At 37.6% G+C, this 19,008-nt stretch overlaps 1 protein-coding gene across 4 annotated transcripts in view; it reads left to right on the plus strand.

Moving 5' to 3' along the window:
* The window catches only part of TJP2 (tight junction protein 2), a 162,620-nt gene that overhangs the window by 131,226 nt on the left and 12,386 nt on the right, over positions 1–19,008 (plus strand). For all 4 annotated transcript variants that reach the window (XM_069086967.1, XM_069086959.1, XM_069086948.1 and 1 more), the window contains 7 exons: positions 4–112; positions 719–929; positions 4,726–4,913; positions 5,868–5,963; positions 6,100–6,179; positions 13,107–13,317; positions 17,515–17,615. In XM_069086967.1, coding sequence (XP_068943068.1) covers positions 4–112; positions 719–929; positions 4,726–4,913; positions 5,868–5,963; positions 6,100–6,179; positions 13,107–13,317; positions 17,515–17,615 — 996 coding nt within the window. The remainder of the gene's footprint in view (positions 1–3; positions 113–718; positions 930–4,725; positions 4,914–5,867; positions 5,964–6,099; positions 6,180–13,106; positions 13,318–17,514; positions 17,616–19,008) is intronic.

Here is a 19,008-nt window from a genome sequence, read left to right on the forward strand (position 1 = left end):
TAGGTGAACTCTCAGGATTTCAGAGGCATGGTTCGAGAGGATGCAGTTCTCTATCTTTTAGAAATTCCCAAAGGTGAAATGGTGACTCTCTTAGCTCAGAGCAGAGCAGATGGTAAGGAAATTTTTCTTTATGTTGACAAAAATGGTTTGGTCATTTGTGAGCAGGTTGTTGAGGCCTTAACTTATCAGGGGGAAATGCAGAAAGAATTTTTAACAGTAAAAAGTTTTGGTTGTTAGATAAAATGAAGGAAAATTTGTTCTCTTGTGCTAAGAGATAAGCTCATGAAATGTGTAATGAGTCATGGTGGGGGGGTACTTTGGATGGAAAAATATTGGGGAAGCACTTGAGTAAAGTTCTGTCTGTATATGTTCCTATTATTTCATTAGCAAGGTTTCATTGACTTCAGGGACGTAAATACATTTCTTAACAGAGAGGCTTCCCTGAGGAGCTGTATGTAACTGAAAGCGTGGTTGGGTCTCCAGCTTTTAGCTTTAGCAGCAGGGTGGATGCCATTTTTTCAGCATAAATTCATTAGTGCTTTTGGTTATAAAAGGAGGTGTGTCCCAATGGCTTTGAATTGTGGCAGGGTAATGGAGAAAAAGGAAAGGTATTTATCATATTCTTCAATAATGAACTGAACTCCCACGAGAAGATGTCATAGGGACGTGTGAGGGACTATCATGGTCAGCCAATCTAAAGGATGCTTGTCTTTTTCAGTATACAGGGACATTCTGGCCTGTGGCAGAGGGGACTCATTTTTCATCAGGAGCCACTTTGAATGTGAGAAAGAATCACCTCAGAGCTTAGCATTCACGAGAGGGGAGATTTTCAGAGTAGTGGATACACTGTATGATGGCAAGCTGGGTAATTGGCTGGCTGTGAGAATTGGAAATGAGCTGGAAAAAGGCCTAATTCCAAATAAAAGCAGGTATGTGAAATATGACATTCATAAAATCCCCAAACCCTGGGTCATCGAATCAAATTTATGAGGAAGTGTACCCTGCTTACGTCTCTCTCAGATATTCAAACAAAAACCAAGGTGGGAGTGGGGTTCCATGAATTGGGCTTAAAGATGAAGGAGAACTGCAATGGATCCATCAACTCAGTCATTATGTTTGTTGGACATGCACACAACTGTTGTGCCTCTTGTTGACATTTGAATCATTTCCAAGGCAGTATTTATTCTCTCACTATTATACATGGCTGAAACTGAGAGTACATAATGTACTTATCTAGAATGAGCAGTCCTTATCTGGAACTTCCAGGAAAAGGGCTATGAACCTTTTGTGCACTCAGGAAATACTTGTTGATTCATGGACCTAGAGCAGCCCCAGAAAAGTAGAGCTTGGTGGGCAAGTACTTTCTTTTTTTTCTGTTTGTTTTTTTGGAGGGCAGTTGGGGTTAAATGATTTGCCCAAAGTCACACAGCTAGTAATTCTGTCTGGTGTCTGAGGCCAGAATTGAACTCAGGTCCTCCTGACTCCAGGGCCGGTGCTCTATTCACTGCACCACCTAGCTGCCCCCAAGTACTTTCTTTTTTTTAAATTTAATTTAATTGACATTTTTTTTTCTCTTCTAGTAAAAAAGAAAAAGAAAGCCCTTGTAACAAATATACATAGCCAAGAAAAACATATTTCCACAGTAGTCATGTCTAAAAAATGTTTCAATTTGTAACTTGAATTCTTCACCTCTCTGTGGGTTGGTTAGAGGGCATGTACCTTCTATAATAGTAATGGTTCAGACTTGAGTAGCTCTTAAAAGCTCTTTATGTATTGACTAAAGCCAATATGCTCTACAGAAAAAGGCATCTGAGTCTCCTTTTACATATTTACATCTCTTTTTACATATTTTCTACCAAGTTTTTTTAGTCTATTTTGACTTTTTATCCTTCCTACCATATTGTATCTTTTCTTGGGACATAAAAATTATCAAGTTGTCAATTCTGTTAAACTACTTAGGTTTATAACTATTTTTTGACCAAGATGACTGCCTGAAAGAAGGCAGACCATCTAGTTTCCATGTACCTACTCTAGCAAAAACCCCAAATTTATACCAGACTGAATAATAATTAGAATTCCAATGAGAAACTGAATTAATTATCCTAACCCAGACTGCACAAAACACCAGCCATGAAGATGTAGGAAATTGGGCAGTCAGCAAATAGCCTCTTAGTGCAACTAGAGCCTGCTAAGCTCTGTGTTTGCTCACAAAAAGAGAAGAGCCTTTAGAGAAAGCCTGGGGCAGGGGGTGGTAACCTATGGAAGGGATCTTGGAAGTCCTAAAGAGTGCTATTAATGAGTGCGTCACAGCAGCATTCAGGCAGGGACAACCCAAATGCTCCAAGGAAACTGAAGATTAAATACTCTGAACGCGATAGATTCAGGTAGGACCAACTCCAGAAGATGCACATCAGTACAGGAAGTGTACTGACCACCCCACCTAAAATCACAGCAGGGGGCTTACATAAAGCCACACTTCATGATGTAAAGCTGGAGAGATGAGTAAACCACAGAAGACGCCCACCAGAGTGAAAATATTATTGTTGATATAAAGAGTTCCCAAAAGTAGGAAAGAGTAATTCCCTAGCAAATGTAAGCAGATATTCAAAACAAAAAACAAGGTGGGAGTGGGGTTCCATAAAGGACTAAATGAATATAAAGCAAGTGATAAAAAATAAATAAATGAAAGCTCTGAAGGAAAGAATTGAGATGATAAATAACATAAGAGAAAGTTGTAAGCTTTCTTTAGTTTATCTAAATAAGGAAACCTAAGTAATAGTCTCTTTGAAAACAAGGATAGATGAAACAGAAATCATGAGACCCCATGTGAGGTAGCAAGAAGCAAGAAATATTAGAACAAAATCAAAAGATTATAAAAAAAGAAGAAAATTTAAACTATCTTATCAAAAATAATTGACTTGGTAAACAGGTCAAATAAAGATTATTTAAGAATCATTTGACTCCATGAAAACAATATTTTTAGAAAAATTAAGTCTAGACATTACATTTCAAGAATTCATAACCAAAAGTTGCTCACTATTTTAGAACCAAAAGGCAGAGTAAAGATAGAAAAAAATTCACTGGTCATCTGAAAGAAACCCCCAAAAGAGAAGTCCCAAGGGACTATGAAGTTAAAGAAAAAAGTGCTACAAACATCTAGAAAGAAGAAAGTCAATTACCAACAAAATACAGGCAGATTGACACAAAACTTGGCAATTTCGACTACAGATTAAAGGAGAGCCTGGAATACAGTATTCTGAAGGACAAAAAATACATGCTTACAACAAGACATATTTGCCCTGTAAAACTGAGTATAATCTTTCTGGGGGAAGAGAATATGGTAGGAGAGGGGGAGGGGTGGACCTTTAATGGAATGAGGATTTCTAAGCCTTTCTGATGAGAAGATCAGAGCTAAGTAGGAATTTAGAAATACAAGGATCGAGAGAAACCTTAGAAATTTTATCTGAGCAACAGAAGAAGTTGTATGGTCATGTAGTGATACTGTCATTTTAATAGGAGGAGAACAAGTATCCCTTCAAAACCTGTTGCCCAAAGGGTATTTTAAGAAGTTAAATTAAAATATCAGATGTCCTGAAGGAGGAGTGGTTTTGTTTTGAGGGTGTGAGAAGGGGGAAAGAGATAAAAATGTAAAGGAAATAAATGCAGCAATGTAGAAAGGAGGAAGAAGAAGGGGAGAGGAAATCTTTCTATATCTCCTATTTGGGATACATGGGAAGATTATACAAAAATGGAGGAAAGGAGGAAAGTGAATACCATATGGACCTCACTTCTCTGAAATGGACAAAGTGAGGTTGAACAAACTCAGTTTGGTGCAGAAGTAAAACAAACTCATCGGGGCATCAATCAGGGTCATTTGGGAGGGAGGGTTAGTAAGAAGGTAGATAATATAAGAGGGAATAGTGGGAAGCAAAACAAACTTCCTAAACCTAAAGGGGGGAGAGGATGAAAAGAGAGGAAAAAAGAAAAGAACTAGAATCTAAGAGCCCATCAATTGGGGAATGTCTCAACAAATTTTGATATTGGAATATAATAGAATATTGTTGATTCATAAGTAATTACTAAAGAGATGATTTCAAAGAATTGTGGGCCAGATGAACTGATGCAGTGTGTACCAGAATCAGAAAAGTTCTTTTTACCAGATCGTGGTAAAGGAAAGCAACTTTGAACAATTTAACTCTGACCAGTATAATGACTAGCCATGTCTCCAAAAGATAGATGATGAGCTGAGGTAAAGAAAAGAAACATTTTTGACATGACCATGTGTGCTCATTTTGACTGAGTTTATTCAATACAGGGATTATTTTTTTCTTCTTCAGTTTTTTATTTGGAGGAAAAGAGGTAGCCATGGTGATGCTAAAAAAAAAAAATTGAAACCTGTTTTAAATTATACAGAAGGAAATAAAAAGTTCAGAAAGATGTAGAGACCAGGTGAACAGCTTTGAAAATAATGTGACATTTATTTTATACTTTTTTAAAAAAAGCAAATCATATGAGATGGAGATTCACATTTTCATATCAGTCCTCTTTTTAGTATTTTTGGAAATGCCCCTTTTTTGACATAATAAAATGCAAAATTTTAACAAGTTCAGAATTGAATCTTTTCTGTGTAAGTTCTCAGTTTTTCAGTGTAATATGTAACTAACACAATCCTTTTCTGGATTCAGAAATTTAATTTTCTGTTTTATGTCTTTTATTTTTTTTTAGAGCTGAACAAATGGCCAGTGTCCAGAATGCTCAGAGAGACAACTCTGGAGACAGGGCAGATTTCTGGAGAATGCGTGGCCAGAGATCTGGAATGAAAAAGAATCTGAGAAAGAGTCGAGAGGACTTGACTGCTGTCGTGTCTGTTAGCACCAAATTCCCAGCTTATGAAAGGGTTCTACTTCGAGAAGGTAAGCAATACAGAAATGTGGTTTTTTCTTCTTCTGTGTTGGCCTTTTTGCCTTCAGAATAGGGCTGTATCAAGATCTATTTTATCAGAGATTACCCGAACAATAAACTATGTCAATTTCTTAGTAAAATTGTTTTTGAAATTCTCTGCGGGAATATTTTCAAGATTCCATTTTTTTTCTTTTATATCCTAACCCCACTGTCAAGTTTATCATCACAAAAGGATAGCAAGCATTAAAGAATGTTCAGTTTTATACACAATCTTTTTTGTGGTCTGTTTGTATGGAAAAACTCTTTCTTTGATGTTTTAAGTTTATAATAAAAAGACTTTTTAGTCTAAAATTGAATCTTTTTTGGTTGTTATGTTCCCCCTTTCTCATTGGGATGAGTACCTGACTCAATTCTTTTCTGGCTTGAGAAATTTAATTCCCTGGTTTCTTTCTTTATTCTCTTCCTTTCTTTTCTTCTCTGTCTCTCTTTCTCAAGAGAGATAGCTGAACAAGTGGTCAGTGTACATTGAACATGCTTAGAGAGTTAACTCTGGAGACAGAGATTTCTGAATTCTAAATTTAGGAGGGAGACACAACTTTTTTCTTTGGGGAAAAAAAGTTTTCTTTCAAATTAGATCTGTGATTTTTTTTCATTAATATAAGGAATTCCCAAAGAGGAAACTTCTGTGAATGCAGATTAATATCTGTTCTGCAACTTAAAGTCAGAGTTGCCTAGAAAATTTAGTAGTTGAGTGACTTGTTCAAGGTCACACACACAGCATAAAATCAGAGGCAAAATTTGAACCCAAGTCTCAGTGACTCAGAGACCAAATGTTTTGTTGCCTGTTCCACATAGCTTCTCACAACAAATTTCACTATCCTAAAGAGTCTAGGAAATCATTTTAAGTGCACTAACAAGTATTACAATTGTATATGTATCCTGAAGACTTTTCTTGTCTCCTTTAGCTGGTTTCAAGAGGCCTGTGGTCTTGTTTGGACCTATAGCTGATATAGCCATGGAGAAGTTGGCCAATGAATTGCCTGAAGTGTTTCAAACTGCTAGTAAGTCTCACTGTCACATTTATTTTTCATTTTTTGTTAGTGTCTTTTTAATGATTTAATTACTTATTTATGTATGCAAAATATATGTTTTCTCTCAGTATGTATCTCTTTAAAACCAAAAATATTATTTTCACAGAGACAGAACCAAAAGATGCAGGATCTGAGAAGTCCAGTGGAGTTGTGCGATTGAATACTGTGAGGCAGATTATTGAACAGGTAGGAGAATTCAGAAGGCAGGTAGGCAGTAAAATGAATAGATTTGTTGGGTCTGGAGTTAGAAAGACCTGAGTTCAAATGTAACCTCAGACACTTACTAGCTGTGTGACCCTGGGCAAGTAACTTAACCCTGCTTGCCTCAGTTTCCTCATCTGTAAAATGAGCTTGAGAAAGAAATAGCATCTTTGTGCCCCCCCCCCCACAAAAAAAAAAAATGGGATCACAAAGAGGTGGCCATAACTGAAACAATTGAAGAACAAGAAGAAATTAAAAAAAAAAAATTTGTTTTTGCTTTTTGGAGAGCAATTGGGGTTAAGTGACTTGTCAAGGTTACACAGCTAGGTTTTTGTGTTGTGTCTGAAGCCGGATTTGAACTCAGGTCCTCTTGACTCCAGGGCCGGTGCTCTATTCACTGCGCCACTTAGCTGCCTCAAGATAATTCAGCTTCTAACTTGTTTTTCGTCAGGAGTAAATGGGACAAACAATTCAGAGAGGTTTTGGTAAGGAAACCAAGCACGGAAGTCAGAGTATATGTGCTGAAGTAACAAGAAAAGAGGTGGACTGTTGCCTATAGGGAACTGTAATCTTTCTGGAATAATGAATATGTGAATAGGAATAAGGGGAAATAAATCTAAAAAGGTAGACTGGAATCAATTGTGAAGTCCTTTAAATGTCAAACAACAGAGTTCATATTTTATTCTAAAGGCAATAGGGAAGTGCTTAATCAGATCTGTGCTTTTTTTAAAAAGCAAAATTATTTTGATGGCTATAAGGAGAATGAAAGGGATTGGAAACAAGGAGAGAGACCTCTTGGGGGCGGAGTCAAGATGGCAGAGTAGAAACAGGGCTTCCGCTGGGCTCCGGCTCCCACCACCTCCAATTGATGTAAAAGGTGACTCTGAACAAACTTTGGAGCTACAGACCCCACAAAATGACACAGAGAAGCTAACCTCCCTCTGAGGACAGCCCGGCAGGCTGGCAGCAAGTGGCCAGTGCAGCACTCTGGGATTCAACCCTGGCCTGCACCAGCCCGAGGTTTTAACCCCAGAGAGGGCCTGACCAGCCTCTGGCTGGAGGGACTTCAGATCACCAGCAGCTGTGGCGGTTTCCAGAATTATCAACACATAGATGCTAAAGACAAAGTGTGGACAAAGTCAATGAAGTGTGGACTTTGGGATCCAGTAGTTGGTTGTGTGGTTGGCCTTTATCCCCTGGAGGGAGAAGCCACTGAAGCACAGTGGCCCTGCAGCCACCGCCATGGTGGCGTCAGCTCCTGGCCTGCAGATTGTAGGGGAACCAAGTGACCAGTCTGAGGGGTAATCGCTTTTGCTTTAACCTGCTTGGATCTGGATTGTGGTCTAGGGTGGAGGTCCTGGGGTGTGTGACAAGCTTGCCAGAGCGTGTGGAGGCTTCAGAGAGGGCACCCAACTAATACCTTCGGCAGCTGAGAAAACCCCAGCATTTGGTACAAAGCTCCCCTGTCTAGTAGCAGAGACCTACTGTGGCAAAAAGCCCAAATGTTAAGTAACTGAGTGGCAACATGAGTAAATGAGGGAATCCTCGAGGAATAAATGAGGAAACAGAGGAATCCAATATTACACTCCTATTTTGGGGACAAAAAGGATCAAAGCATGGAACAGGAAGAAGACAGTGAAGTCAGAACTCCTGCACCAAAAGCTTCCAAGAAAAATACAAGCTGATTACAGGCCATAGAGGACCTTAAGAAGGATTTTGAAAAGCAAATAAGACAAATGGAGGAAAAACTAGGAAGAGAAATGAGAATGATGCAAGAAAATTATGAAATGAGAGTCAACAACCTTACTGAAGAAAATAACACCTTAAAAAACAGGCTAACTCAGATGGCAAAAGAGGCTCAAAAAGGCAATGAGGAGAAGAATGCCTTAAAAAGTCTAATTTGCCAGATGGAAAAAGAACCTCAAAAGCTCACTGAAGAGAATCATTCCTTCGGAATTAGATTGGAGAAAATGGAAGCTAATGACTTTATGAGAAATCAAGATACTATTAAACAGATCCAAACAAATGGAAACAAGGATTTAGATGTGATTATGTGAGCAAATGATAATTGGGGCCTAAACTAGGATGATGACTGTGTAAATAATAAAAGGGGAAACGTGTGAGAGATATCACAGAGAGATAAAATCAACAAGATTTGTTATCAGATTGTGCATGGGAGATGAGAATAACTTCAACATTGTTAACTTGAGTGACAAGGATGTTGGTAGGCTCATTAGAAATGGAAAAGTTAAGGGGAGGGATGGGTTTGAGAAAAGAGATAAGTTCTTTCAGGACACATTGAGTTTGAGGTACCTGTGGGACATCTAGATGTTGATGTCTAAGATAGTTGATGTTGCATAACTTGAGTTCAATAGAGAAATGGGAGATTCCATGTTGGCTATATTGAATCTGAGATGTCTGAAGGACATCCAATCCAAAATGTCTAATGAGCAGTTAAGTGATGTGGGATGGAAGCCTAGAAAAGAAAGTAGGGGATGATACATAGATTGAAATCTTTGTAGAGTTTTGAGCCTGTGGGAACTGATGAGGTCACCAAGTATGTACAGAGAGAATTTCCCCTTGAGTCAGGGGAAAGGACATTGATGATAATCAGGCAAGACATTGGGGAATGGTAAGATTGTGAACCAAAAGAGTACAGTTCACCCTCCACCCAACAACAACAAAAAAACCCCTCAGAAATAAGAAAGTGACCAGTAGTACAAAATGTGACAAAGAAATCAAGATAGATCAGGATAGATATGATAGTTAAACCCGTGGGAGATGATAAAATCATGCCAAGAGTGTAAGGAGAAAAGAGAAAACAGCTCAAGACAAAGCTCTGGGGAACACCCATATTTCAGAGCTTGCAATAGATACAGTGAATTGAAAAAAAATAAATGGTTAGACAGAGTTAGAACTAAGAGAAAAACAGGCACAAAAGTCAAATGGAGGAAAGAATATCCAGAAGAACCATTCAAGGGAGGGATGGAGCCAACATGGCGGCATAGAAGCAGGAAAACTCCATGCTTTCCCCATAACCACCTCAAATATCTATAAAAAAAGACTCTAAACAAACTTTAGAGCTACAGAACCCACAAAGTGACAGAGAGAAACAAATCTTCCGCTGAAGGCAGCCTGGCAGGTGGACAGGAAAGGTCCATTACAGCAGGCTGGGAACAGAACCCAACCCCACGTGGGCCTGCAGTTTTAGCCTCAGGGTAGCCAACACCATCCACAACTGGAGGGACTTTGGGAGAATGGATCACTGCTGTGGCAGTTTTCACAATTATCAACCCATAAATGCCAAAGACAAAGTGAGAGGTCAGTATGGACTTTGGGAACAGGGGGTCTGGGAGTGCAGTACAGCCTCTGCCCCCAGAAGGGAGAAGTGGTTGAGGTACAGCGGCTGCTGCCACTTTTGGCTGCTTCAGAGCTTCTGGCCTGCAGATTTTAGGGGGACTAAGCAACCAATCTGAGGGGTAATCGTTTTTGCTTTAACCTGCTTGGATCTGGATCGCTGTCCAGGGTGGAGGTCCTGGGGTGTGTGACCATGTGCCAGAGCTGGTGGAGGCTTCAGACAGGGCACCCAACTAATAGCTCCAGCATCTGCAAAACCCCAGTGATTTGGGACAAAGCTGTCCTCTGGAAGCAGAGTTGTACTGTGGTAAAAAGCTCAAAAGTCAAGTAATTGAGTGGCAATACGAGCAAGCAAAGGAAGCAAAGCAAGCGCAGCAATCCAACTTTAGTTTCCTATTTGGGGGACAAAGAGGATCAAAGCATGGAAGAGGAGGAAGACAGTGAAGTCAGAACTCCTGTACCAAAAGCTTCAAAGGAAAATGTGAACTGTACAGGCCATAGAGGAGCTTAAGAAGGATTCTGAAAACCAGATAAGAGAAGTGGAGGAAAAATTGGGAAGAGAAATGAGAACAATGCAAGAAAATTATGAAATGAAAGTCAACAACCTAACTGAAGAAAATAACACCTTAAAAATAGACTAACTCAAATGGCAAAAGAGCCTCAAAAAGCCAATGAGGAGAAGAATGCCCTAAAAAGCTGAATTTGCCAGATGGAAAAAGAATCTCAAAAGCTTACTGAAGAGAATAATCCCTTGAGAATTAGACTGGAGCAAATAAAGCTAGTGACTTTAAGAGAAATCAAGATACTATTAAACAGATCCAAACAAATGAAAAAATAGAAGGCAATGTGAAATATCTCATTGGGAAAACCACTGACCTGGAAAGTAGATCCAGGAGAGATAATTTAAAGATTATTGGACTACCTGAAATCCATGATCAAAAAAAGAACCTAGAAATCATCCTTCAAGAAATTCTCAAGGAAAATTACCCTTATGTTTTAGAAGTAGAGGGCAAAATAGAAATGGAAAGAATTCACCAATCACCTCTTGAAAAAGATCCCCAAAAGAAAACTCCTAGTAATATAGCCAGGTTCCAGAGTTCCCAGATCAAGGAGAAAATATTACAAGCAGCCAAGAAGAAACAATTTGAATATTGTGGAAACACAATCAGGATAACACAGGATCTAGGAGCTTCTACATTAAGAGATCAAAGGGCTTGGAATATGATATTCTGGAGTTCAAAGGAGCTAGGATTAAAATCAAGAATCACCTACCCAAAAAAACTGACTATCATGTTTCAAGGGAAAATATGGTCATTCAGTGAAGTGGAGGACTTTCAAGCATTCTTGATGGAAAAACTAGAGTTGAATAGAAAATTTGACATTCAGACACAAGAAGCAAGAGAACTATGAGAAGGTAAACAGGGAAAAGAAATCATAAGGAACTTATCAAAGTTAAATTATTTACATGCCTACATGGAAAAAGAATAATTGTAACTTAATGAAACTTTTCTCAGCATGAGAATAGTTGAAGGGAGTATAAATGTATATACATATATATACATATATGTCTATATAGGAGGATATATGGGCATATCAATACATATGTGAGCGTATGTATACACATGTACATAGAGAGCACAGGATCAATTGAATAGGAAGGGAAGATATTTAAAAGGTGAAATTGAGAGGTGAGAGAGGAATATAATGAGAGGAGATGGGGAGAGGGAATGGGGTAAATTATCTCATATTGAAGAGGCAAGGGATAACTGTCACAATGGAGGGGAAGAACAGGAAGGCCAAAGGGAATGTGTAAAGCTTATTCTCATTGAATTTGGCTTAGGGAGGGAATGACATACACACAAAATTGGGTATCTTGGCCTACAAGAGAGTAGGGGGGAAGGGGATGATGAAGGGGAGGGCAACTTCTGGGGGAGCATAGTTAGAAGTACACACTTTTAGAAAGGGACAGGGTCAAAGTAGAGAATAGAACAAGTGGGGGGTGGGATAGGATGGAGGGAAATATCTTCAGTCTTTCACAATATATCCACTATGGAAATGTTTTGTGTAACTACATATACACAACCTATATTGAATTGCTTATCTTCCCAGTAAGGGTGGGTGGCAAGGAAGGAAGGGAAAGAACCTGGAATTCAAAGTTTTAAAATCACATGTTTAAAAAAAATTATTATTATTATTTTTTACATGCAACTGGGAAGTAAGATATACAAGCCCTGGGGTATGGAGATACATCTTGCCCTACCTGAAAGTCAGAGAGGGGATGGAGGAGGATGGAGGAGAGAGTAGATTGGGGGAGGGGGTATGCAGTGGGATCGCTGTTTTGGGGTGGTTGGTAGGGGAAAGACAGGGAGAAAATTTGTAACTTAAAATCTTGTGGAAATAAATGATGTCAACTAAAAATAAACAGAAAATTAAAAAAAAAATATATATATATATATATATATTCAGAAGAGAGTGGCTAAAAGCTAGGTCTAGAAGAATGAGAATGGAGAACAGACATATTTAGCAATTAAGAGATATTAGTCTTGAATAGAGAAGTTGAAGTCAAGTGGTAGGGGTTAGAAGTCGAAATGCAAGGGAATAAGAAATGGAGGCAACAAATTTAGATAACTTTTTTTTTTTGTCTTTTTGGAGGGGGGATGGCAGGGCAATTGGTGTTAAGTGAGTTGCCCAAGGTCACACAGCTAGTAAGTGTGTCAGGTATCTGAGGCCAGATTTGAACTCATGTCCTCCTGACTTCAGGGCTGATGCTCTATTCACTGTGCCACATAGCTGCCCTTAGATAACTTTTTCTAAGAGTTTGGTTGTAAGAGGAAAGAGAGGTATAGGATGATCATTTAAAGAGAATGGCAAGGTTAGGTAAATGTTTTTTTTTTTCTCAATAGATGGGGACTTATTGTGTATATTTGTAGGCAACAGGGAAGGGGGGCCTTTCTGAAGTGTATGTTTTCTTTTTTTTTTTTATAGCAATTGGGGTTAAGTAACTTGTTCAAGGTGTAGTGCTAAGTATCTGAGCCCGGATTTGATCCCAGGTCATCCCAATTCTGGAGCCAGTGCTCTTACTCACTGTGCCACCTGGCCGCCCCTAAGCAATTGGGGTTAAGTAACTTGCTCAAGGTTACACAGCCAGATGTTTCTGGGTGGGTACTAAGTGTCTGAACCCAGATTCGATCCCAGGTCATCCCGACTCTGGGGCCGGTGCTCTTACTTACTGTACTACCTGGCCACCCCAAAGTGTATGTTTTCTTAACAGAGTTCTCACAATGTGCTGATAACTTAAGATTTGCTGTGGAAAAAGTGCTGATGAGGAAAACATGAATATTTTGGAAAAAATTAGTTTTCTTGTTATCTTTAGGTGATTATGAACTCCTCCTAATGTCTGCTATTGTTTACTTTTTTGGTTTGTTTTACTTTACTGTTTACCTTTGCTTAACCATCATGTATATGATTGACTTCCAATGTTGAATTGCCTTCAACCTATTTATAAAATTTTTTTCTTGTTATTATATAAAAATATTATCCATCTTTTCATAACAGAATAAGCATGCACTTTTGGATGTGACCCCTAAAGCTGTGGATTTGTTGAACTATACCCAGTGGTTCCCAATAGTGATCTTCTTCAACCCAGACTCTAGGCAAGGAGTGAAAACAATGAGACAGAGGTTGAATTCTGCATCTAACAAGAGTTCTCGGAAGCTATATGACCAAGCCAGTAAACTAAAAAAGACTTGTGCTCATCTTTTTACAGGTAAGCAAATTCTGACTTGTAACTCTTCAGATAATAGGGCAATAAGGGTTGGGGAAAGAAGGACTAAGCGTGAACTTTAAATAGTGAATTTGGGAAAAGGTTTATGAGGCTTTGGGAAAGGCAATGTAATCTTACAGTGTTGAATATACCATGGTACATGAATTCTTCTTCCTAGTTCTAGAGTGGAAGTGACCCGAGAGGCTATCTATCTTAACTTCATTTTACAGATGAGGAAAGCAAGGCCCAGAGAGGTTAAGATCTCACAGGTAGTATCAGAGATGGGATATGAATCCCGATCCCCTGACTCTTGAGCCAGTACTCTTTTTACTATAAGATATGGCTTCGATCTAGCAGAGAGGGGTTTTTGTTTTGTTTTGTTTTGTTGTTTTGGGCTTCAAACTAATTGCTCATATGCTCTACTCTTAGATGGCAGGTTTGTGTGTGCCAAATCTAGGAGCCTTTCTCTTTTAAGCTTTTTGTATTAGAGTTTTATGAAAATGTGTGTTGGTGGGCGAAGTCATTATTGTATTTGGTTCCTTTCTATGTCTCTGTCCTTGGTCTAAACAAGTGGGAGTAGATCCACTCTGTGGTATTATGGCATTTTAGTACAGAAATGGGCATTCTTCACAGAATCACAGAATTTGGGGAGTTGGAAAGGGCATGAGTGGCTATCTAGTCCAAACTACTCATGAAAGCAATTAGACTTTTGATCGTTTCTGTGAGTCTTAGAAGATGTGTATTACAGAACTACTTGGGGGTTTTATATTCATATGAATATAGATCTTCATGGATACTGGGCCTGTGATTTTGTTGGTATAGTCAACTCCCTGTGTGAGGCAAGTCTGTGTAACAACACAAGTTACCAGCTTCTCTGCTTCTTATGGTCTTAGTTACCTAAAGCACTGAGAGGTTGAGAGAATGATGGCATAGCCAACATGTCTCAGATTCAAGACTTCAGCCTAGGGCTTCCTGTCTATTCACTATGTCATAATGCTTCTCTTTTATGAGTATTTATATGAATTATGTGGCTACCATAAATTACTATGTAATTGTGGTTGTTTCCTAGGCATCAAAACCTAGAACACACTTATTTTAAATTATACATTTTAAAGCATCAGTAAATTTTGTAGGACTTCGGTTAAAATGACAAAAGTACAACATATCAACAACTAGAATTGCTGGGTTTTTTTCTGCTGGAAGAAATTGATTCTAAGACAGTAGTTTACTGTAGCACTTAGTATGCTTTTTTTTTCTTTTAACTCACAAACTTTTAAGCTTTTCTCACTCTACCCCAAAAAACAAGGAGTTAACAATAAAGTATTGCTTTTATTAGTAATATTAATAAATTAACTGTTATGGTGTTCTTATTTTTAAAACATCATTTATAATGGGATTGTGTATTTTGTTTTTTTCCTAAGTAGATTGAATGCACATTACCCTTTCTACCTTTTTTAGTTCAGTTTCTCTCTATATAGATTCTGTTGTAGTTACATTTAGCTGCAGATACAACCCAAGGTGTAATTTAGTAAACAGCATCTTTGTGCCCTGATCCTCCTCTTGAATTTCCCATTTCATGCTCAAGTGAGAGCTTAGTCCCTGGAAGACTGCTTTCAGATCATTTCTCTTATATTATACAGCTGTGAAATGGCCACAGATGGCAAAAAGGCACAGATCACGATGTAGCACCATAACTAGGAAATGATCAATCATAATTAGTCTTTGAAGTTTACGGATAAAATAGCTTAGCCCCAAATGCCAAGTGCAAGAGGTTTGGGTTTTTTCCCTTGGCACAATATAATTTGGTAATTTTCTAGCTTCTTTGGACATCTTGAGATTTGAGATTCCAAAGGTCAACAGTAGAATTTCATCAAAAGAAATAATGATATATGCCACTAATGATAGTACTGAAGTACATAGTAGTTTGTCACAGTTACCTCTATTATTTAAACTATATAATCTCAGAGTTGGAAAGAATTTTAGACATCATTAATGCCTGGATCTACTTATTACATGAATCTTTATAGTTTCACCTTTGTTTATGGGTATGTGAATATATATGTACATTCATATTTACAGAAATAAGATAGTATAGCATTGTTATTGTCTTTTATTTGCTTTACCTGTTTTCTTTTATGTGTTTTCATTTCTTTACTGTCTTACACCTGCTGGCCATTATCATTTGCATGACTGATTTAGACCTATTATTAGACTTATAAATACCAATTTTCTGAGACAACTTAAGAATTAGGTTCCAATGAACTTAATGTTTTGAATTATCACCATGCAAAAGTCAATAAGATTGCAGTATTCCTAATGTCATCTCCTTCATCTTTTCTCCTCTTTGCTCTTTTCTGTCCTGTGAATGTTCATTTATTGTCACATTTTGAAAGATAGTCTTCAGTAAATGTTCTCCTTTTATATTTTCATAAATACTAGAAGTATTTATAAAACTAAAAGTATGGTAAATCTAATACCATTAGTACAGGACAAATTTGCTTGAGTAGAGCAAGATCATGAATAATCTAAAACCCTACAGATGATAAAAATATCTTTAAATTTAGAAATTTTTTTTAACCAGAGGATCTCCCTTCTAAATTATATTTATTTATTTATTTATTTTAAAGCAATTGGGGTTAAGTAACTTGCTCAAGGTTACACAGTCAGTTGTTTCTGGGTGTGGTGCTAAGTATCTGAGCCCAGATTTGATGCCCAAGTCATCCCGACACTGGGGCCTGTGCTCTTACTCGCTGAGCCACCTGGCCGCCCCTTAAATTATATTTTGAATGTTGTACTTTGTTCAGACTATCTTGTTTATATTCTCTGAACAACTACCAACTCAAGAGTAGATGGCAAAAACCCATAAATCCTTTGGCTGAAAGTTGTTAAACCAAACTAATGCTAAATTGCTGTGGGTAATCCAGGCACAGGGAAGGGAATTACCTATACTTTTAATATCATGCTTAATTCATTTTTGTTTTCTCATTTTGTTCCTTACAACAGTTCTGTGAGTGAGATTCTATTACTATCCTAGGTGCTATAGATGAAGAAACTGAGACTCAGAGAGGTCCTGGTATATGCTTGGTTCATGCAGCTAGGAAGTATGAGCAGCAGAATTCAAAATGCAAACTCCACAGTCCAATACTTCCTCTATTTTTAAAATGACTGTTAAGTCTTACAAAAACCTTAATGAGCTATGGAAATGTTCCCTAGGAGAAGCAGTATGAGATGGTGGATAGTTGGAGTCAGAAATGCCTGAAGTCACAACTTACCTCTAACATTTAACCAGCATGGGCAAATTAAATTACATAATCTTTTTGAGTCTCAGACAATTCTCCAAAGGCTAGAAGTTTGAAACATGTTGAGATTTTCACGGAGGGAGCTCCCTACATTCTTTTCTTAAATTGGATCAAGGGTATATTAATAAGGCATGCCATTGTTTATATAGACAAATGAACACTTTATAGAAAGGTATGTTACCTATAACATACCTAATATTTTGTGATTCTAAATGTTTCATTTGTTGTTGATGATGATGTTTTTAAGAGAACTTTTCTGAAATAGAAATTTCAATAGGAAATCCACAAATGTGATTTTCTGATATCAAAATAAGACACTGGATTTGGAATAAGAGAACTTGAATTTGAATCCCAACTTCACTAATTTTACTACCTATATTACCTTAGGCAAGTCATTTAACCTCTCTGGGTCTCAAATCACCCCGTATGCAAATTGAGAGGGCTGGATTTGATGACCTGGGCAGGGGGGAAATCTATGCTGCTTATGATTTTAACAGATAAATTCCTGTTTTAGTTTTATTCTATGTCTAATATTAAAATGGTCATTAAAATTTCTTATTTAGCCACTCCTACGTGACTGAGAGGATAGAGAATTGGATATAGTCCAGAAGTCCTGAGTTCAAATCCTGCCTCAAACAATTACTTGCCTTCTGAACCTGGGCAAGTCACTAAATCTCTTTCTGCCTCACTCATGTCTTCTATAGGATGAAGATAATAACAGCCCCTACCACAGAGGGCTTTTGTGATGATCAAATGATATTGTAAAAATATTTAGACATTGTCTAAATGCTAGTTTTTGTTATTATGAATGACCAAACTGATGGAATAACAATATTTTGAGTAGAATATCTTTTGTTAGGGAAATATGGTCAATTTATGAAAATGTCTTTATTTTGGACAGGTACAATCAATCTCAATTCAGCCAATGACAGCTGGTTTGGCAGCTTAAAAGAGTTAATTCAACAGCAACAAGGAGAAGCAGTTTGGGTGTCCGAAGGAAAGGTATGTAAAAAAAGATGTCCTACTGCCCCATTCAACTTTTTCCTTTTCAGAATCTAAGCAAAGTAGTGATGTAATGAACCTATTTTCCATAAAAATGGAATTAAACATGAGTAGCACAATTCTGAATTTAATAAATCTTTTTGCAACAAATAGGAAATGTAAAGGACTTTGCAAAATAAAGCTACATAAAATGTATAGAAACTCTACACACATTTCTCTTTTTACTTTTAAGATACAAAATAGTGTTAAAATTCCCTTATATACAAGTCAGAGTATAGTTTTTGAGAGACAGGGAAAACTTGGAATAGGAAATTTAGAAGACAGTGATAAAAATAATTTTTAAAATATGATATGACTAGATGCTTAAAAAAAAAACAAATCTTAAATTAATTGCCTAGAGAAGAGGCAAGGAGAGAGAAAGTAAGTCATATTTTTAATAGGTGACTAAATTTAGGGGATGCCCATCAATTGGGGAATGACTGAACAAGTTGTGGTATATGAATGTAGTAGAATACTATTGTGCTATAAAAAGTGATTACTGCGGCCAGTGCAGTTGGTGGGCTCGAGAGCGGTGAGAATAACGAGATGGGGGTGTAATTAATAGTCTGTTTATTACAGGACCATTTCATACAGAGCCAAAGATGCCAGGGGCTCACAGATTTTTTATTCCCCCCCCCCCCCTTAAGAGAATGTAGACACTCCCAAAAGAATGTAGACAATGTAGAAGGACCCTCCCTTAGTCTTGTTTACTATTTACCCTTGCTTAAGGTTAGTTATTTATTAGGGTAATATCCTAGGACCATATCCCGCAGGCATAAACAAAAAAAAAGATTACACGCCCTCTTGCTTATCTGCCCTGTAACCTTGCAGGTAATAATATAGGGGAGGGGAAGATTTCATTAGTGAAGCAGGGGGACTTCTGAAAAGTTTTCTACAAATGATGAGCAGACAGATTTCAGAAAAACCTGGAAAGACTCATGAACTGATGATGAGTGAAGTGAGCAGATCCAGTAGAACATTGTACACAGTAAGAGCCACATTTCATGACAATCATCTTTGATAGATTTAATTCTTCTCGACAGTACAAAAATCTTAGACAATTCTAAAAGACTCTTGATGGAAAATGATATCCACATCCAGAGAAAGAACTATGGAGTCTGAATACAGATCAAAGCATACTATTTTCTCTCTCTTTTTTTCCTTTCTTGTGGTTTTGCCTTTTTGTTCTGATTCTTCTTTCACAACATGACTAACGTGGAAATGTTTAATATGATGGTACATATATAACCTATATCAGGTTGCTTTCTGTCTTGGGGAGGGGAGAGGTAATTCAGAAAGGAGAAAAAAAATAGAACTCAAAATCTTAGAAAAGCTAATGTTGCAAACTATCTTT

This window comes from Petaurus breviceps, unplaced genomic scaffold (genome assembly GCF_028583685.1).
Source record: "Petaurus breviceps papuanus isolate PSGF00001 unplaced genomic scaffold, PetGlider_PUasm1.0 118, whole genome shotgun sequence".
NCBI lineage: Eukaryota > Metazoa > Chordata > Mammalia > Diprotodontia > Petauridae > Petaurus > Petaurus breviceps.